Source organism: Salmo salar, chromosome ssa14 (assembly GCF_905237065.1).
Source record: "Salmo salar chromosome ssa14, Ssal_v3.1, whole genome shotgun sequence".
In the NCBI taxonomy this organism is placed as follows: Eukaryota; Metazoa; Chordata; class Actinopteri; order Salmoniformes; family Salmonidae; genus Salmo; species Salmo salar.
This window is the reverse complement of record NC_059455.1, coordinates 92,624,291-92,646,265: the sequence shown is the minus strand read 5'-3', so window position 1 is coordinate 92,646,265 and position 21,975 is coordinate 92,624,291. Positions and strand designations below refer to the sequence as shown.

General features: G+C 44.4%; 1 protein-coding gene across 1 annotated transcript in view; it reads left to right on the top strand.

Annotated features, from left to right (window-relative positions):
- The window catches only part of LOC106570646 (E3 ubiquitin-protein ligase TRIM71), a 45,225-nt gene that overhangs the window by 10,486 nt on the left and 12,764 nt on the right, over window positions 1–21,975 (top strand). Inside the window, exons 2-3 of the mRNA XM_014143117.2 lie at window positions 15,522–15,689; window positions 20,781–20,915. Of these exons, the coding sequence (XP_013998592.1) occupies window positions 15,522–15,689; window positions 20,781–20,915 (303 nt within the window). The remainder of the gene's footprint in view (window positions 1–15,521; window positions 15,690–20,780; window positions 20,916–21,975) is intronic.

Here is a 21,975-nt window from a genome sequence, read left to right as displayed (position 1 = left end):
TTTCTCCTCCCCTCCCTCTTTCTCACTCTCTTTTTATCTTTCCCTCTTTCTTTCTCCCCATTTCTCATGTCTTTGTCTTGTTCTCATGTCTTTGTCTTGTTCTCATGTCTTTGTCTTGTTCTCATGTCTTTGTCTTGTTCTCGTGTCTTTGTCTTGTTCTCATGTCTTTGTCTTGTTCTCATGTCTTTGTCTTGTTTTCCTGTCTTGTTCTCCTGTCTTGTTTTCCTGTCTTGTTTTCCTGTCTTGTTTTCCTGTCTTGTTTTCCTGTCTTGTTCTCCTTCAATCTCAATATTTTTTTCTTCTCTTTCCTCGTCCTCATATTTCTCTTATTTTCCTCGTCCTCTTGTCCCCCTCTTGTTTTTCACTCCACCCCTCCATCACCTGCTGCCTGGCTGAAGAGGCCAAGCTCACTGTTGTTGTAACCAGCCAATCATATTGCTCACTGCCAGCCGCCGCCCCCGTCTGTCGTATCTGGACCAGTTTACATCAGCGTTTGTGTGTGGCAGCAAGCCAACGGGAGTTCCCTAATGGGATTGAGAGCAGGAGTGTTGGAGAGGGAAAGGGAGGAATTGTAACAGGGCTGAATTGTCAGGATTGGAATGGGGGCAGGCTCTCTTTCTCTTCTTCTCCCCCTCTCCCATATATTCTTCTCTCTAATCAGGAAAGCCCAGATAAGACCTTGGTAAGGGCCGAGCAGGAAGCTATGCATCTGTGCGTGACAGTCCCATCAGGGTGTGGGTCATAGAGCGTGCATCAGTGATCCCTTCTCCTCTGGCACCTGCTTCTAAAGCTGTTAGAATGGTACTAGCCCCGTTCCACTAGAGCCACATAGGCAGACTCCCTCTCTATACCCTCATCTTTCCCTCCTTCTCCTCTCTTCCCTCTCTATACCCTCATCTTTCCCTCCTTCTCCTCTCTTCCCTCTCTATACCCTCATCTTTCTCTCCTCCTCTCTTCCCTCTCTATACCCTCATCTTTCCCTCCTCCTCTCTTCCCTCTCTATACCCTCATCTTTCCCCCCCTCCTCTCCTCCCTCTCTATACCCTCATCTTTCCCTCCTCCTCTCCTCCCTCTCTATACCCTCATCTTTCCCTTCTCCTCTCTTCCCTCTCTATACCCTCATCTTTCCCTCCTCCTCTCCTCCCTCTCTATACCCTCATCTTTCCCTCCTCCTCTCTTCCCTCTCTATACCCTCATCTTTCCCTCCTTCTCCTCTCCTCCCTCTCTATACCCTCATCTTTCCCTCCTTCTCCTCTCCTCCCTCTCTATACCCTCATCTTTCCCTCCTTCTCCTCTCCTCCCTCTCTATACCCTCATCTTTCCCTCCTTCGCCTCTCCTCCCTCTCTATACCCTCATCTTTCCCTCCTCCTCTCTTCCCTCTCTATACCCTCATCTTTCCCTCCTCCTCTCCTCTCCTCCCTCTCTATACCCTCATCTTTCCCTTCTTCTCCTCTCCTCCCTCTCTATACCCCCATCTTTCCCTCCTCCTCTCTTCCCTCTCTATACCCTCATCTTTCCCCCCTCCTCTCTTCCCTCTCTATACCCTCATCTTTCCCTCCTCCTCTCTTCCCTCTCTATACCCTCATCTTTCCCTCCTCCTCTCTTCCCTCTCTATACCCTCATCTTTCCCCCCTCCTCTCTTCCCTCTCTATACCCTCATCTTTCCCTCCTCCTCTCTTCCCTCTCTATACCCTCATCTTTCCCTCCTTCTCCTCTCTTCCCTCTCTATACCCTCATCTTTCCCTCCTTCTCCTCTCTTCCCTCTCTATACCCTCATCTTTCCCTCCTTCTCCTCTCTTCCCTCTCTATACCCTCATCTTTCCCTCCTTCTCCTCTCTTCCCTCTCTATACCCTCATCTTTCCCTCCTCCTCTCTTCCCTCTCTATACCCTCATCTTTCCCTCCTTCTCCTCTCTTCCCTCTCTATACCCTCATCTTTCCCTCCTTCTCCTCTCTTCCCTCTCTATACCCTCATCTTTCCCTCCTTCTCCTCTCCTCCCTCTCTATTCCCTCATCTTTCCCTCCTTCTCCTCCCTCTCTATACCTCATCTTTCCCCTTCTCCTCTTTCTCTATAGCCTTGTCTCTTCTCTTCTATACCCTATCTAGAGGAACAGTACCTTGTTGTTGACCCTGCTGGGCTGAGGCATGTAAACAAGGTGATAGAATTTCCTTACAGCTTGTGTGTGTGTGTGTGTGTGTGTGACAGACCGAGAGGGACAGTTTGAAACGATCTAAACCTGTGAATTCTGTATTCAGAGCAATGTACTCGATTGGTGTATTTCTATGCGGGCCGACACCCATGTCTCACTGGGCAATGGCTCCTGCAGACCTGCTCTGACTTGGGGCCTAGGCCACTGCTACTTTTCAGCTTTCATTTATGTAACAATGGCTCACTGTGGAACATGTGTTAACACCTTCTCACAAAGAACTGTCTTGACAAGTCCTCGGTTTCAGCCCTAGCTATATGGAAACACCGTTCCCCCCAAAAATAACACTAGGGCTACTTTAACATAATCATTGGTGACATAAGTGACCATAAGTAAACTATTCTTAGCCCTTGGGGACAAATGGCACTATTTGGCGCTAGCCTTTGTGTCCACCCGGCTGTTAGTCACTCTTCCATGCAATCTGGCATTAAGGAGTACACCACATCAGTCACTGGCTTCATCAATAAGTTAATCGATGACGTCGTCCCCACAGTGACTGTGCGTACATACCAGAAGCCATGGATTACAGGCAACATTCGCACTGAGCTAAAGGTTAACGCTGCTGCATTCAAAGAGCGGGACTCTAACTATGCCCTCCGACGAACCATCGAACAGGCAAAGCGTCATTACAGGACTAAGATCGAAACGTACTACACCGCTTCCAAAGCTCGTCGGATGTGCCAGGGCTTGCAAACTATTACAGACTACAAAGGGAAGCGCAGTCGAGAGCTGCCCAGTGACACGAGCCTACCAGGCGAGCTAAATAACTTCTATGCTCACTTCAAGGCAAATAACACAGAAACATGCATGAGAGCATCAGCCGTTCCGGACGACTGTGTCATCATGCTCTCTGCAGCCGATGTGAGTAAGACCTTTAAACAGGTCAACATTCACAAGGCCGCTGGGACAGACGGATCACCAGGACGTGTACTACGAGCATGCACTGACCAACTGACAAGTGTCTTCACTGTCAGTAAACTCCCTGTTTACTCATGACTGCACGGCCAGGCACGACTCCCAACACCATCATCATGTTTGCCAATGACACAACAGTACTAGGCCCGATCACCGACAACGATGAGACAGCCTATACACCTGACCGTATGGTTCAACGACGACAACCTCTCCCTCAACGTGATCAAGACAAATGAGATGATTGTGGACTACAGGAAAAGTAGTACCGTGCACGCCCCCATTCACATCGACGGGCTGTAGTGGAGCAGGTTGAGGTGTCCACATCACCAACAAACTAACATGGTCCAAGCACACCAAGACGTCACGACAAAACCTATTCCCCCTTAGGAGACTGAAAAAATGTGGCATGGGTCCTCAAATCTTCAAAAGGTTTTACAACTGCACCATCAAGAGCATCCTGACGGGTTGCGTCACTCCCTGTTATGGCAACTGCTCGGCCTCTGACTGCAAGGCACTACAGAGGGTAGTGCGTACGGCCCAGTACATCAGTGGGGCAAAGCTACCTGCCATCCAGGACCTCTATACCAGGTGGTGTTAGAGGAAGGCCCTAAAAATGGTCAAAGTCTCCAGCCACCCAAGTCATAGACTGTTCTCTCTGCTACTGCACGGTAAGCTCTACCGGAGCGCCAAGTCTAGGTCCAAGAGGCTTCTAAACAGCTTCTACCCCCTAAGCCATAAGACTCCTGAACATCTAATTAAATGGCTACCCAGACTATTTGCATTGCCCCCCCCCCTTCTACGCTGCTGCTACTCTGTTATTATCTATGCATAGTCACTTTAATAACTCTACCTACATGTACATATTACCTCAATTACCTCGACACCGGTGCCCCCGCACATTGACTCTGTACCGGTACCCCCTGTTTATATCCCCTGTTTATAGCCACGTTATTGTTATTTACTGCTGCTCTTTAATCATTTGTTATTCTTATCTCTTACCTAAAATAAAAAAAAATTTAAAAAAGTATTTTATTAAAACTGCAATGTTGTTTAAGGGCTTGTAAGTAAGAATTTCACTATAATGTCTACAACTGCAGCTAACTAGCTGCTACCTGAGTGACTATTGGCAACGTCGGTCACGGAAATAACACACATTATTACGGAGCTAGCCAGCTAGCCAGCTGAAGAGTTCCGTCAGCCACTCCTGGGCTATTCCTGAGCTAGCCAGCTGAAGTGTCTCCTGGGCTACAACTCACCTATCCTGACCCGTTTTACTGCCGATCCGGAGCCCCATCGGGTCTTCACGACTGGACCACCGACGTTATCTGCCCGAGGGAGTTATCCAACTGGCCCCTCCGTCGCGACGTAACCTGATCGCCCATCTGCGGCCCGCTAATCGTTAGCTGTCTTTTCGGCTGCGATCTGAATAGGTCTATCGGACACTTTTCTTGGGCCACTATAACTAACTATTTTGCCAACTTGGACAGGTCCCCCCTTCCACACGGAACCCCACTAACCCACAGACGGAAACGCACGAGCTGACTAAAAACAGACCTCCCTCCCATCTTCCACCAGCTTGCTACCTATGGCCCGGCTAGCTGTCTGAATCTCACTGGACCCTTTGATCACTCGGCTAAGCATGCCTCTCCTTAATGTCAATATGCCTTCTCCATTGCTGTTCTGGTTAGTGTTTATTGGCTTATTTCACTGTAGAGCCTCTAGCCCTGCTCATTATACCTTATCCAACCTCTCAGTTCCTCCACCCACACATGCTATGACATCTTCTGGTTTCAATGATGTTTCTAGAGACAATATCTCTCTCACTATCACTAAATGCCTAGGTTTACCTCCTCTGTACTCACATCCCACCATACCTTTGTCTGTACATTATACCTTGAAGCTATTTTATCGCCCCCAGAAACCTGCTCCTTTTTCTCTCTACTCTGGACGTCACAGACGACCAATTCTTATAGCTTTTAGCCGTACCCTCATACTTATTCTTCTCTGCTCCTCTGGGGATGTAGAGGTGAATCCAGGCCCTGCAGTGCCTGGCTCCACTCCTACTCCCCAGGCGCTCTCTTTGATGACTTCTGTAACCGTAATAACCTTGGTTTCATGCATGTTAACATTAGAAGCCTCCTCCCTAAGTTTGTTTTATTCACTGCTTTAGCACACTCCGCCAACCCGGATGTCCTAGCTGTGTCTGAATCTTGGCTTAGGAAGTCCACCAAAAACTCTGAAATCTTCATCCCTAACTACAACGTTTTCAGACAAGATAGAACGACCAAAGGGGGCGGTGTTGCAATCTACTGCAGAGATAGCCTGCAGAGTTCTGTCCTGCTATCCAGGTCTGTACCCAAACAATTTGAACTTCTAATTTTAAAAATCCACCTCTCCAAAAACAAGTCTCTCACCGTTGCCGCCTGCTATAGACCCCCCTCGGCCCCTAGTTGTGCTCTGGACACCATATGTGAACTGATTGCCCCCCATCTATCTTCAGAGCTCGTGCTACTAGGTGACCTAAACTGGGACATGCTTAACACCCCAGCCATCCTACAATCCAAGCTTGATGCCCTCAATCTCACACAAATTATTAATGAACCCACCAGGTACAACCCCAAAGCCGCAAACACTGGCACCCTCATAGATATCATCCTAACCAACGTGCCCTCTAAATACACCTCTGCTGTTTTCAACCAAGATCTCAGCGATCACTGCCTCATTGCCTGCACCCGTAATGGGTCAGCGGTCAAACGACCTCCACTCATCACTGTCAAACGCTCCCTGAAACATTTCAACGAGCAAGCCTTTCTAATCGACCTGGCCCTGGTATCCTGGAAGGATATTGACCTCATCCCGTCAGTAGAGGATGCCTGGTTATTTTTTAAAAATGCCTTCCTCACCATCTTAAATAAGCATGCCCCTTTCAAGAAATTTAGAACCAGGAACAGATATAGCCCTTGGTTCTCCCCAGACCTGACTGCCCTTAACCAACACAAAAAATATCCTGTGGCGTTCTGCATTAGCATCGAACTGCCCCCGCGATATGCAACTTTTTAGGGAAGTTAGAAACCAATACACACAGGCAGTTAGAAACGCCAAGGCTAGCTTTTTCAAACAGAAATTCGCTTCGTGCAACTCCAACTCTAAAAAGTTCTGGGACATTGTAAAGTCCATGGAGAATAAGAACACCTCCTCCCAACTGCCCACTGCACTGAGGATAGGAAACTCTGTCACCACCGATAAGCCCACTATAATTGAGAATTTCAATAAGCATTTTTCTACGGCTGGCCATGCTTTCCACCTAACTACCCCTACTGCATTCAACAGCACTGCACCCCCCCACAGCAACTCGCCCAAGCCTCCCCCATTTCTCCTTCTCCCAAATCCATTCAGCTGATGTTCTGAAAGAGCTGCAAAATCTGGACCCCTACAAATCAGCTGGGCTTGACAATCTGGACCCTTTCTTTCTAAAATTATCTGCCGAAATTATTGCAACCCCTATTACTAGCCTGTTCAACCTCTCTTTCGTGTCGTCTGAGATTCCCATAGATTGGAAAGCAGCTGCTGTCATCCCCCCTCTTCAAAGGAGGTGACACTCTTGACCCAAATTGCTACAGACCTATATCCATCCTACCCTGCCTTTCTAAGGTCTTCGAAAGCCAAGTCAACAAACAGATTACCGACCATTTCGAATCCCACCGCACCCTCTCCGCTATGCAATCTGGTTTCAGAGCTGGTCATGGGTGCACCTCAGCCACGCTCAAGGTCCTAAACGACATCGTAACCGCCATCGATAAGAAACATTACTGTGCTGCCGTATTCATTGACCTGGCCAAAGCTTTTGACTCTGTTAATCACCACATCCTCATCGGCAGACTCAGTAGCCTTGGTTTCTCAAACGATTGCGTCGCCTGGTTCACCAACTACTTCTCTGACAGAGTTCAGTGTGTCAAATCGGAGGGCCTACTGTCTGGACCTCTGGCAGTCTCTATGGGGGTACCACAGGGTTCAATTCTTGGGCCAACTCTTTTCTCTGTATACATAAATGATGTCGCTCTTGCTGCTGGTGAATCTCTGATCCACCTCTACGCAGACGACACCATTCTGTACACTTCTGGCCCTTCTTTGGACACTGTGTTAACAACCCTCCAGACGAGCTTCAATGCCATTCAACTCTCCTTCCGTGGTCTCCAACTGCTCCTAAACACAAATAAAACTAAATGCATGCTCTTCAACCGATCGCTGCCTGCACCTGCCCGCCTGTCCAGCATCACTTCTCTGGACGGTTCTAACTTAGAATTTGTGGACAACTACAAATACCTAGGTGTCTGGTTAGACTGTAAACTCTCCTTCCAGACTCACATCAATCATCTCCAATCCAAAGTGAAATCTCGAATTGGCTTCCTATTTCGCAACAAAGCATCCTTCACTCATGCTGCCAAACATACCCTCGTAAAACTGACCATCCTACCAATCCTCGACTTCGGGCGATGTCATTTACAAAATAGCTTCCAATACCCTACTCAACAAGCTGGATGCAGTCTATCACAGTGCCATCCGTTTTGTCACCAAAGCCCCATATACTACCCACCACTGCGACCTGTACGCTCTCGTTGGCTGGCCTTCGCTTCATAATCGTCGCCAAACACATTGGCTCCAGGTCATCTACAAGACTCTGCTAGGTAAAGTCCCCCCTTATCTCCGCTCACTGGTCACCATAGCAGCACCCACCTGTAGCACGCGCTCCAGCAGGTATATCTCTCTGGTCACCCCTAAAGCCAACTCCTCCTTTGGTCGTCTCTCCTTCCAGTTCTCTGCTGCCAATGACTGGAACGAACTACAAAAATCTCTGAAACTGGAAACACTTATCTCCCTCACTAACTTTAAGCACCAGCTGTCAGAGCAGCTCACAGATCACTGCACCTGTACATAGCCCATCTATAATTTAGCCCAAACTACTACCTCTTCCCCTACTGTATTTATTTATTTTATTTATTTTGCTCCTTTGCACCATATTATTTATATTTTATCTTTGAACTTTCTTCAAACTACAAATCTACCATTCCAGTGTTTTTCTTGCTATACTTTATTTACTTTGCCACCATGGCATTTTTTTGCCTTTACCTCCCTTATCTCACATCATTTGCTCACATTGTATATAGTCTTATTTTTTTATTATTTTTTTTTATTCTACTGCATCATTGATTGTATGTTGTTTTACTCCATGTGTAACTCTGTGTTTTTGTATGTTGTCGAACTGCTTTGCTTTATCTTGGCCAGGTCGCAATTGTAAATGAGAACTTGTTCTCAACTTGCCTACCTGGTTAAATAAAGGTGAAATAAAAAAATAAATAAAAAACTGTTGTATTCGGCGCATGTGACAAAATTTGATTTGATCTGTCAGGGTATGGAAATATCTGCGATGTGTGGCTGGTAACATATATAATATTATTATAGAAGACGACTCAATGTGAACAATAATGGTGGCTCCACAAATGTTTATTTTTTTTTCCCAAGGCAGCAGTTCCCCCCCCTGATGCTACAAGGAATGTAAACTCTGGTTCCAAAATACCCTCACAATGCTATTGCTAACCTTAGTAGTAACGTCCGGTGCGCTAATGAAATACAATAACTCACTTCCTCATTTTTATGGATGTGGTTGAGCGTGTGTGACATCCCCTTCCCAGAAGGCCCCCAGGCTCCCCAGTCCACACCCCATTTCACACATCATCCAGGTTTTCCTTTCTCTGGTGTGTGTGTGTGGATGCATTTGCATAGGTTTATGTGTAATGCCATTTCTTTTGGGTGTGTCTGCATGTGGGATCAAGTTGTCATCGTCTCCTGTCATTGGCAGTTGTAGCTTCTGAGTTTGTTTTAACATCACACACCAGTTGTACCACCTAGGATAGGGATCAACAACTAGATTCAGCCCCAAACAGGTATAATTCTGGACAAAAATATAGTCATTTCAGACCTTGCTTACATGTGTATATGATCACATACAGTATCTCTCTATTATGGATGGGATTACTTTTTTGTGAGTTGACTAGCTGGTGTTTTTAGTCCCAAAAAACAACTTGCTCAGAAATCTGCCAGTTTGGGACCCCTGATCTAGGAGTTGCACCATCACGCACCATGTAGGAGCTGCACCATGTAGGAGCTGCACCATGTAGGAGTTGCTATTGCGATGGGTATTTGAAATGTCACTATTCAAAGAAGGGCAATTCCATGGTAACAGAATTATGCTGAGACTTTTTAAAATGTAAGCCCAGCAAACTGATAATTTCATATTTTAATAAACCATTGTACTCAATGCATATTTACACAGTTAAAAAAAAAAATAATAATAATAATTTACTGGAAACAACTGTGCAGAAGCATCCAAACAGTTTCCAGTAAATGTGTTTTTGTAAAATTTTCTGTGTAAATTGTTAAAAGTAGTCCTTGTGCATAGAGGTCTATGATTTGTTAAACTTTTGAAATCAATGGTTTTTGTTCGGCGTACGTTTTATTCACATACTGGAACCACACCCGTCCCTAATGGCATCTCTTCTTTCTTTTGAAACGGTAATTTGTCATTTTTATTCGGATCCCCCATTAGCTAGCGTTACAGCGTTAGCTAATCTTCCTGGGGTCCAATACCAATTAACAAGATGTTACAAACAACAACAAATCGACTTTACAAACGTTCAACACAGACAATTAAAATACCTGACAGGAAACACATTTAACATTCAGTTGATTCTTTCTATTTCCTGTCCAGTCATATGGTCTATCGCATTAGATGTTCATTCTATTTCCTGCCCAGTCATATGTTCATTCTATTTCCTGTCCAGTCATATGGTCTATCACATTAGATGTTCTTTCTATTTCCTGTCCAGTCATATGGTCTATCACATTAGATGTTCTTTCTATTTCCTGTCCAGTCATATGGTCTATCACATTAATGTTCTTTCTATTTCCTGTCCAGTCATATGGTCTATCGCATTAGATGTTCTTTCTATTTCCTGTCCAGTCATATGTTCTATCACATTAGATGTTCTTTCTATTTCCTGTCCAGTCATATGGTCTATCGCATTAATGTTCTTTCTATTTCCTGTCCAGTCATATGGTCTATCGCATTAGATGTTCTTTCTATTTCCTGTCCAGTCATATGTTCATTCTATTTCCTGTCCAGTCATATGGTCTATCACATTAGATGTTCTTTCTATTTCCTGTCCAGTCATATGGTCTATCACATTAGATGTTCTTTTGTTTTTTTCTTGATGGATTTACTTTTTGCCTGAGAAACATTCAGCTATGGCTCTATATAAAACTGTAGATTTAAGGCGATTTTTGTCCTTGGGTTGTCTTCACCGACCCTGAATTTGCCTGTCTGGTTTGGTGGTTATGCGTGTTATGTTAAAGCTTTATTGGGACCTGAGAGCTGAACACAGGGAGCTGGTCTTAGCTTTATGGTGGAGGGTGACACAGCCTGCGTGGAGGGGTCATAAACAGTTATAAAGCAGTTATAAATGCTACAGACGTACAGTGGTTGTGATCAGGAGTGGATTGGGGTGGTGGTGGTGGTGGTGGTGGTGGTGTCGTGACTTTTGTCGATTAATAATTTTTCCCTAAAGTCCTCGCCTGGTTTTAGAATGTCCGGTGTGGATTTTACCCCTTTACCTTGGTAGTACACCTGTCGTCTGTTTTTCTCTGAAACACACCTCCTGTTTTTCATGTTTCTGTCTGTTTTGTTTGTTGTGACTCAGGCTTGTGGAATGCCTAGAGAGAGAGAGGGAGAGGGAGTGTGTGTGTGTGTGTTGGAGGCTATATGAAGCTAATCCTCCTGCTGCAGGGGTGGGCAACTCCAGTCCTCGGGGGCCTGATTTGGTCTCACTTTTTTCTCCATCTCTAGCAAACACACCTGATTAATCAAATGTCATTCTAAACTGAAGATCATGATTAGGTGATTATTGGAGTCAGGTGTGTTAGCTGGGGCTGCGGGCAAAAGTGTGACACCAATCAGGCCCTGGAGGACTGGAATTGCCCCCCCTGTTAGAGGATCCTGTGATAGTCTGTCAATAATATTGACTCCATTGCAGGAACCGTGTTATATAATCCACAACAAACCCCAGCCGTGTGTGTGTGGCAGCTGACACATCATAGTGGTGGTGAAGTCTCTATAGTAAGTAGCAGCTGACACGTCATAGTGGTGGTGAAGTCTCTATAGTAAGTAGCAGCTGACACGTCATAGTGGTGGTGAAGTCTCTATAGGAAGTAGCAGCTGACACATCATAGTGGTGGTGAAGTCTATAGGAAGTAGCAGCTGACACATCATAGTGGTGGTGACGTCTCTATAGGAAGTAGCAGCTGACACATCATAGTGGTGGTGAAGTCTCTATAGGAAGTAGCAGCTGACACATCATAGTGGTGGTGAAGTCTCTATAGGAAGTAGCAGCTGACACATCATAGTGGTGGTGAAGTCTCTATAGGAAGTAGCAGCTGACACATCATAGTGGTGGTGAAGTCTCTATAGTAAGTAGCAGCTGACATGTGATAGTGGTGGTGAAGTCTCTATAGTAAGTAGCAGCTGACACATCATAGTGGTGGTGAAGTCTCTATAGTAAGTAGCAGCTGACACATCATAGTGGTGAAGTCTCTATAGGAAGTAGCAGCTGACACATCATAGTGGTGAAGTCTCTATAGGAAGTAGCAGCTGACACATCATAGTGGTGGTGAAGTCTCTATAGTAAGTAGCAGCTGACACATCATAGTGGTGAAGTCTCTATAGGAAGTAGCAGCTGACACGTCATAGTGGTGGTGAAGTCTCTATAGTAAGTAGCAGCTGACACATCATAGTGTTGGTGAAGTCTCTATAGGAAGTAGCAGCTGACATGTGATAGTGGTGGTGACGTCTCTATAGTAAGTAGCAGCTGACACCTCATAGTGGTGGTGAAGTCTATAGGAAGTAGCAGCTGACACATCATAGTGGTGAAGTCTCTATAGGAAGTAGCAGCTGACATGTGATAGTGGTGGTGAAGTCTCTATAGGAAGTAGCAGCTGACACATCATAGTGGTGGTGAAGTCTATAGGAAGTAGCAGCTGACACATCATAGTGGTGGTGAAGTCTCTATAGTAAGTAGCAGCTGACACATAATAGTGGTGGTGAAGTCTCTATAGGAAGTAGCAGCTGACACATCATAGTGGTGGTGAAGTCTCTATAGGAAGTAGCAGCTGACACGTCATAGTGGTGGTGAAGTCTCTATAGTAAGTAGCAGCTGACACATCATAGTGGGGAAGTCTCTATAGGAAGTAGCAATGACACGTCATAGTGGTGGTGAAGTCTCTATAGTAAGTAGCAGCTGACACATCATAGTGGTGGTGAAGTCTCTATAGTAAGTAGCAGCTGACACATCATAGTGGTGGTGAAGTCTCTATAGTAAGTAGCAGCTGACACGTGATAGTGGTGGTGAAGTCTCTATAGTAAGTAGCAGCTGACACATCATAGTGGTGGTGAAGTCTCTATAGTAAGTAGCAGCTGACACATCATAGTGGTGGTGAAGTCTCTATAGTAAGTAGCAGCTGACACATCATAGTGGTGGTGAAGTCTCTATAGGAAGTAGCAGCTGACACATCATAGTGTTGAAGTCTCTATAGGAAGTAGCAGCTGACACGTCATAGTGGTGGTGAAGTCTCTATAGGAAGTAGCAGCTGACACGTCATAGTGGTGGTGAAGTCTATAGGAAGTAGCAGCTGACACATCATAGTGGTGTGAAGTCTCTTAGAAGTAGCAGCTGACACTCATAGTGGTGGTGAAGTCTCTATAGGAATAGCAGCTGACACATCATAGTGGTGGTGAAGTCTATAGGAAGTAGCAGCTGACACTTCATAGTGGTGGTGAAGTCTCTATAGTAAGTAGCAGCTGACACATCATAGTGGTGGTGAAGTCTCTAGTCACGTTATACAGCTGGCCGTATAATTTATCTCCAGTTAAAACATGACACCACTGTTCTCACAAACATTGGTCTTCTCTCTGCAAGTCTTAAACTCTACTAGGCTAAATACTGTAGATAATCTCATTTCAACATCTCAACCGTGCTTGACACAACAATGGTCAAAATCTTTCAGCCAGTTTCTCTCTTCTCGGAAAGGTGAAACATGTTCTTCTCTAATGATCAACTAGAATATGGGAATATGAACGAGCATCTAGAATATGGGAATATGAACGAGCATCTAGAATATGGGAATATGAACGAGCATCTAGAATATGGGAATATGAACGAGCAACTAGAATATGGGAATATGAACGAGCAACTAGAATATGGGAATATGAACGAGCATCTAGAATATGGGAATATGAACGAGCATCTGGAATATGAACGAGCATCTAGAATATGGGAATATGAACGAGCAACTAGAATATGGGAATATGAACGAGCATCTAGAATATGGGAATATGAACGAGCATCTAGAATATGGGAATATGAACGAGCATCTAGAATATGGGAATATGAACGAGCAACTAGAATAGGGGAATATGAACGAGCATCTAGAATATTGGAATATGAACGAGCATCTAGAATATGGGAATATGAACGAGCAACTAGAATATGGGAATATGAACGAGCAACTAGAATATGGGAATATGAACGAGCAACTAGAATATGGGAATATGAACGAGCAACTAGAATATGGGAATATGAACGAGCATCTAGAATATGGGAATATGAACGAGCATCTAGAATATGGGAATATGAACGAGCAACTAGAATATGGGAATATGAACGAGCATCTAGAATATGGGAATATGAACGAGCATCTAGAATATGGGAATATGAACGAGCATCTAGAATATGGGAATATGAACGAGCAACTAGAATATGGGAATATGAACGAGTAACTAGAATATGGGAATATGAACGAGCATCTAGAATATGGGAATATGAACGAGCATCTAGAATATGGGAATATGAACGAGCATCTAGAATATGGGAATATGAACGAGCATCTAGAATATGGGAATATGAACGAGCATCTAGAATATGGGAATATGAACGAGCATCTAGAATATGGGAATATGAACGAGCATCTAGAATATGGGAATATGAACGAGCATCTAGAATATGGGAATATGAACGAGCATCTCGAATATGGGAATATGAACGAGCAACTCGAATATGGGAATATGAACGAGCATCTAGAATATGGGAATATGAACGAGCATCTAGAATATGGGAATGAATGCAATATCTACCATATTAAAACTGAATATATATATATTGAATATTCAATTGAATATTTTTTTAACTGAATGAAATATTTATTAAATTCTCTTTCAAATCATGAAATATAAGTTCAGTTTATGAATTCAATTTGTGCATTACAAATCCCAAAATATTTCGTTCAAATTAAATATCTTAATACAATTTGAAAAATGATAGAATTCAAAAACAATTTTCTTTTAGCACTAAAATCACTCCACAATGATGATTGAGACCCTTAGTCGGAGATGTAAGACTTTCCCTGCTGTCAGACCCTCACCCATCCCACAATCCATACCTCCCCTCCTCCACCAAATGAAGCCGCATTCCATCCCTTTGTTTTGCCCCTCCCCTTGGAATTTTGGAGAGGTTGAAGAAGGCGGGGCTAGAAGAGGAGAAGAGCGGGGTGGAGGAGAAAAGAAAGAAAGGGGAGGGGCTCAAAGGAGCAGACAGGAGTGTGCGCATGCCTCATTATATCATGCCTCCCCCTGGGACCATAGCCATTATCAATGGATTGATTGCTGTTCCCACCCCCTCCCCTCAGCTCTACTCCCATTTGATAACATTGATCCCTGTCGCTCTGGGATTTTATGTTTGGCGCATATTTAATTAGTGTCTTGTTACAACCCGTCAGTGTAGAGGAGATTTTGGTCATGCTAATGGTTACGTGTGACTATTAATGAGTCAACATAAAATATTTATATTTGTTATTTATTGAAATGTGATTGTGTTTAGTATTACAGATTGATCAATGCATTTTGTTATGATCAGTTGTTGATAAACCAGGTTCTTAAACCGTGTGTGTGTGTGTGTGTGTGTGCGCGCATTAAGTCCTCTGATTTGGTGTATTGATCCGGAAAAGCCCCAGAATGCCCGGTCTCATCTCAATGTCACCCCTCTGAGCCTGAAGAGAACCAGGGGATGTGTTCAATCAAACATGCGCTGCAGAAATGTACACGTCAACACACCTCATAGTCAATCACAAACCATTCTCCCAATGGTGTCTGGTCTCATATAGTCACCATCATGGTTCATTGTTTAACATATTAAAGCACTTAAACCCTTTTAAATAATATCTTCTAATGTATGTTTTCTTTTTGATCAAGTTTTGATAGGAGGCTTGAACTCTCTCTCTCTCCCTCTCTCGTTTAGGTGTTTCTGTTTTTCTGTGAGACGTGCTCTGTGCCTGTCTGTAGGGAGTGTAGTGTGGGCAGACACATGGGCCACAGCTTGGTCTATCTACAGGACGCTGTCCAGGACTCCAGAGACATCATCATCCAGCTACTGGCCGATGCACAGCAAGGAAGACAGGCTGTACAGGTGAGCATGTCTGTGTTTTTGACCCATTACCGGTTCAGAAATGTGTGATATTCTGCATATCATCCACACTCTCCTTTAGGCTGCACTGAAGCCTGTGATTTAGAGGTACCCAGCTGGCCCAGGAAGGGGGTGGGTCACCTGGGGTGACGGGGGTCAAAGGGGAGTGACAGGGAAGGGAGGAGAGGAAGGGAAAAGGTCATCTAGGAATAGAATCTTAGACCCTTCCACCCTTCTCTTTTTCACACACACACACACACACACACACACACACACACACACACACACACACACACACACACACAGAAAGGAACATATTATCTCTACGTAAATGCTTGTAGAGTAAATAGATTCTCTGACTCTGTTTCGTCTCTAGCCGTGGTCACTAGAAGAAGTTACAGACGTGAAAGGAAAAAGGAGAGGGGGGAGGAGGAAGGGAGAGACGAGAAGGGTAGAAGATGGGTGTTACTAATAATGTTAGATGATCTATTCAGTCACGGTGTTAATACCCATGTCCTCCCTCACAGCCACATGCTCACTGACAATCTAGCTGGGACTGAGAACTCTTACACATAAATAGTATTATATTCATTCTAGTTCTATGGTTTTAAGAAACATAGCCTTCGTTGTTATACAGGGTTGTGTTATCGGTAATGGATTCTGAGACGGTAACGTTCACTCCCCATGATCTGTTGAGAATTGCTTTGAAACGGATGGGTATGTTGCTGAATGAGATGCTTTGTTACAGTACTTCCTGGAAACCAGAGTTACCAGGAAGTGTGAGATGTTGTGTAATCTCCCTGGAAGGTGCGTGTCTGACCCTGGTTCAGGACTCAGCGTAACCCGGAAACATGATCTAGTTCAGCAAGCCAAGGTTACGTTACGTCATAACCGTGCACATCGTCACTGTTCAACTACCGCCTAGTCCCTCCATCTCCTGATACAGAACACACACACACACACACACACACACACACACACACACACACACACACACACACACACACACACTCTCTCTGTTCAACTACCGCCTAGTCCCTCTATCTCCTGATACAGAACACACATACACACACACACACTCTCTTTCTCGGGGAAGGATATTTCCGCCCACTCCACACCCATTATCTCCCATGACCTCCGACCCTGAACTTGTGACCTGCTGGTTGAGTATGCTGCTTTCTGATTGGCCAGTTTGACCTCCTTTGTGTCTCAAGCTGCTGCTGTATTAGCCTGCATCAGCCTTGTTTCACAATGATATGGGCACTAAACAGTTAAATTATGAAATCTCATTAGTTACACATTTGAGCTTACGTTTTAGTGGCAAATCTTTCTCTCTCTCTCTCTCCTATTGCTCTCATGCTATCTTTTTTCTCTCTCCCCCTCTCCATCTTCCCCCTTGCTCTCTCTCTCTCTCTCTCTCTCTCTCTCTCGCTCTGTCAGTATTGATGAAGCCCCTCCCCTCTCTTCCTGCTGTTCTCTCCAGACGTCCTGATTATAACTGACCCTTTAGCGGTCTGTCCCAAATGGCCAGCGGGAGAAGGGACCCTGCTGCCCAGGGGGGAGGGTCTTAAGCCATGGGTCAGGAGGTCAATGACCTCAGGGGGATTTGGGTGACTTTTGACCCCCCCCTCCCCTCCCTCTGGGTAATGTCACAAAGGAGCCCTCCCCCCTCGGCCCTGTGGGGTCCAGACCACCCTCTAACCACCCAACTCAGAGGGAAACAGAGAGTGTAACGAAGTGATAGAAAGGAACGAGAGGGAGAGACATAAATGACCAAAAATATAGAAAGAAATCTCGAATTGAATGTGTTTGAAAATCAATTTAAATGCTTTTTGACATTGAAGCCAAACTTCCAAATTAAGCCAAATTTCCATTAGGTCCCCTTGACGTCGACGTTTTCTTAAAATGTCACTCTCCTCTCATACACAGTGAGAACAGCATGGCGGTCAGTGACGCTACCTCTCTCTACTAGCTCCTATCTCACACTCTGACTTCAAAGGCCACTGCTCATGTTTCTTTAAAAACCTTTATTTAACTAGGTAAGTCAGTTAAGAACAAATTCTTATTTGACGGCCTACCGGGGTAACTGCCTTGTTCAGGGGCAGAACGACAGATCTTTACCTTGTCAGCTCGAGGATTCGATCCAGCAACCTTTCGGTTACTGACCCAATGCTCTAACCACAAGGCTACCTGTTGCCCCTAATGTTGAATAAGATAAGTGAAGTGAGGAGTTGGTATCTACCCCTTAATGTTAGGAGGGATGTGAGATTTTGTGGTAATCCTCAGATATCCTCCTGTACTGTCTACTTCCTGTATTTTAGTGTGTCATAACAGAGGAGGTGCCTGGTCACATGATATGGTCATATAATCTGTCTTTACGTCATATAATTCCTGGCCACTTCCTGTTTCATTAATGACATAGTTGATATTCCTGTGGAGTTGACTATTGGCCACCCAGGACGTGTTATGTGATAACTCGAACTGCTGTTATATCCTGTTACCCTGCTGCAGTTTTCATTTTAGCAGCTATTTTAGTTTTCGTTTTAAGATATATTTTTAAGCCTTTTTAGTCATTTCATCCTTCGTTAGTTTTAGGTATTATCAGTTGACTAAAACCCTGGACAATTTTTGTCTAGTTTAAGTCAGTCATTTAGTCACATAATAGTGCTTTTTTTTCAGCATTTAAATAATATGTACCTTGTAACTTCCATCATGTGCACAGATAGCCTTGTCCAACGAGGCCTCTTATCCCCTTGTATACCTTAGCTGGCGACATTGCTATTGTGGTAGATTGTAACCAATGCCAGTCATAATTAACCATATAACTCTTACCCCTACGAGGTCCGGAGCCTGGTGGTGTCTGTTCTACCTAATAATGAATTGCACCCACCTGGTGTCCCAGGTCTAAGTCAGTCCTTGATTATAGGGGATTTTAAAACAGTGGAACTGGCTTCGAGTTCCAGAGTTGAATTTGAGGGATATAGGTTATACAGGGCCGTGAAAAAGTATTTTCCCACTTTCTGATTTTCTGTATGTTTGCTACCGAATGTTATCAGATCATTAACAAAAATCTGATATTAGATAAAAGGAACCTGAGTTTAAGTATAATTTTTTTTTGTTATTTGTATTTTATTTATTTAATTAACAACGTTACGCAACACCCAATTGCCCTGTGTGAAAAGTAATTGCCCCCTTACACTGAATAACTGGTTGTGTCACCTTTAGCTGCAATGACTGCAACCAAATGCTTCTTGTAGTTGTTCAGTGTCTCACGTCGCTGTGGAGGAATTTTGGCCCACTCTTCCAACTGCTTTAACTCAATGACATTTCGTAGTTTTTCGAGCATAAACTCCTTGTTTCAAGTCCTGCCACAACATTTTAATTAGGATTAGGTCTGGACTTTGACTAGGCCATTCCAAAACTTAAAATGTGTTGCTTTTTAGCCATTTTCATGTAGACTTGATTGTGTGTTTTGGATCATTGTCTTGCTGCATGACTCAGCTACACTTCAGCTTCTGCTTCCTGACAGATGGCCTGACATTCTCCTGTAGAACTCTCTGATACAGAGCAGAATTCATGGTTCCTTCTATTAAGGCAAGTCGTCCAGGTCCTGAGGCAGCAAAGCATCCCAAAACCAGCATACTACCACCACCATTTTTGACCGTTGGTATGAGGTTCATAATGTGGAATGCAGTGTTTTAGTTTTCACCAGACATAATGGGACCCTTCTCATCCAAAAAGTTAACTCAAGTTTGCCAAAAAGCATTTGAATGATCATCAAGACTCTTGGATGGACAGATGAGTCAAAAGTATAACTTTTTTGGACGACACGGTTCCCGTTATGTCTGGCGAAAACCAAACAGGAAGCATGAATTCTGCTCTGTATCAGAGAATTCTACAGGAGAATTTCAGACCATCCGTCTGTGAACTGAAGCGCATCTGGGTCATGCAGCAAGACCGTGATCCAAAACACAATCAAGTCTACATGAAAATGGTTAAAAAGCAACACGTTTTGGAATAGCCTAGTCAAAGTCCAGAGCTAATCCTAATTAAGATGTTGTGGCAGGACTTGAAACAAGCAGTTCTGCGTGCCAGAGTGGGCCAAAATTCCTTCACAGCGACGTAAGAGACGATCAACAACTACAGGAAGCGTTTGGTTGGAGCAGCTAAAGGTGGCACAACCAGTTATTGAGTGTAAGGGGGCAATTTATTTTCCACCCAGGGGCATTGGATAACTTTGTTTAAGAAATAAGTATGTCATTGCTGTGTTATTTGTTCACTCAGGATCCCTTTATCTAATATTAGGTTTTGCTTGAAGGTCTGATTTACATTCAGTATAACAAAATATGCAAAAGTAGAGAAAATTAGAAAGGGGGCAAATACTTTTTCACAGCACTGTACAGCTTGGCTACAGGTTAAACCATCTATCTTATTTTCTCATCGTAACCATTGGAACGGGGTAAATAAGTGATTTCCTTGAAAGGGGGAGAATCTGAGCATTCCCTGCAAAATGGAGCTTCTGATGTGATCAGCGCAAAAAAAATTGCCTAAATGAAAGCAAAGTTGATCAAATACCTTATTGTTTTGTACAGTTGTGACCTGGCTTGCTGTGCATCAGAGACACCAGGGATTGAAATGACCGCCTAGTTGTGTGTCTGGGAGGAGCCCGTGCAACTGAAAGACGTTATTGGCCGATGAGTGGATTGATTGCATTAGATATTCTGCGACGGCATGGACAAAACAGATGGAAAGGAGATTCGACCAATTTGAATGTTGATTAGTGTCACGTGGACTTTTCGTCTCGTTACATTTTCATCAACCAAAGTCATTTGTAATAGTTAGTGTTATTTTTATTTTTTTCAGGCGTCTCGTTATTAGTTTTTGTCTAGAAAAATAGTTTAAGATTTTGTCATAGCTGGGTAGAAGTGTTATGTGGGTATTTTTAACGTGGTTAATTCTTGTTAATCTGAGAATGGCGACGGTCCAGTGGTGTTGTATTATATGTTTTGACCCTATACCCCCAATTGGTCCTGTATCCTAGAGATCAAGGTGGTGTGTGTGTTATTTCTAACCCTGTAATATCCCCTGTTCTAGTTGAGTATGGAGAAGGTCCAGGCCATAGCAGAGCAGGTAGACATCAAGGCCAAGGTGGTTCAGACAGAGGTGAAGAACATGGTCCTCAGACACCTGAAAGCCCTGGAGGACAGAGAGAGTCAGCTACTCTGGAAGGTAAAGCTTTTCTCCATCTGTGTTGGTGTGTTTGTCACTCTCTCTTTCTCTCCCTCTCTCTCTGTCAGTCTCTGCCTGTCAGTCTCTTTCTCTCTCACTCACTCATATGTTTACGTGGTTAGAGGGCTCATCCGACAGGTGTTGTCACTGTTTGACTAACATGTTTTGAAGGGAAGGTGTTTTTACAGTAGACGTGTTCTACATGTTTGTATACACACTTCACGGTGCATGTCCTGATTCTCCCTGTCTGCCCACATGATTTATGCCTTTTCTATTGCTTTGTGTGTGTGTTTATGACTTATGACTGGGGGTTTAATCCTTCCCTTTAACATGGAACCAGACAGGCTAGGCTGGGGGTTTAGTCCTTCCCTTTAACATGGAACCAGACAGGCTAGGCTGGGGGTTTAGTCCTTCCCTTTAACATGGAACCAGACAGGCTAGGCTGGGTGTTTAGTCCTTCCCTTTAACATGGAACCAGACAGGCTAGGCTGGGGGTTTAGTCCTTCCCTTTAACATGGAACCAGACAGGCTAGGCTGGGGGTTTAGTCCTTCCCTTTAACATGGAACCAGACAGGCTAGGCTGGGGGTTTAGTCCTTCCCTTTAACATGGAACCAGACAGGCTAGGCTGGGGGTTTAGTCCTTCCCTTTAACATGGAACCAGACAGGCTAGGCTGGGCGTTTAGTCCTTCCCTTTAACATGGAACCAGACAGGCTGGGGGTTTAGTCCTTCCCTTTAACATGGAACCAGACAGGCTGGGGGTTTAGTCCTTCCCTTTAACATGGAACCAGACAGGCTAGGCTGGGGGTTTAGTCCTTCCCTTTAACATGGAACCAGACAGGCTAGGCTGGGGGTTTAGTCCTTCCCTTTAACATGGAACCAGACAGGCTGTGGGGGTTTAGTCCTTCCCTTTAACATGGAACCAGACAGGCTAGGCTGGGGGTTTAGTCCTTCCCTTTAACATGGAACCAGACAGGCTAGGCTGGGGGTTTAGTCCTTCCCTTTAACATGGAACCAGACAGGCTGGGGGTTTAGTCCTTCCCTTTAACATGGAACCAGAC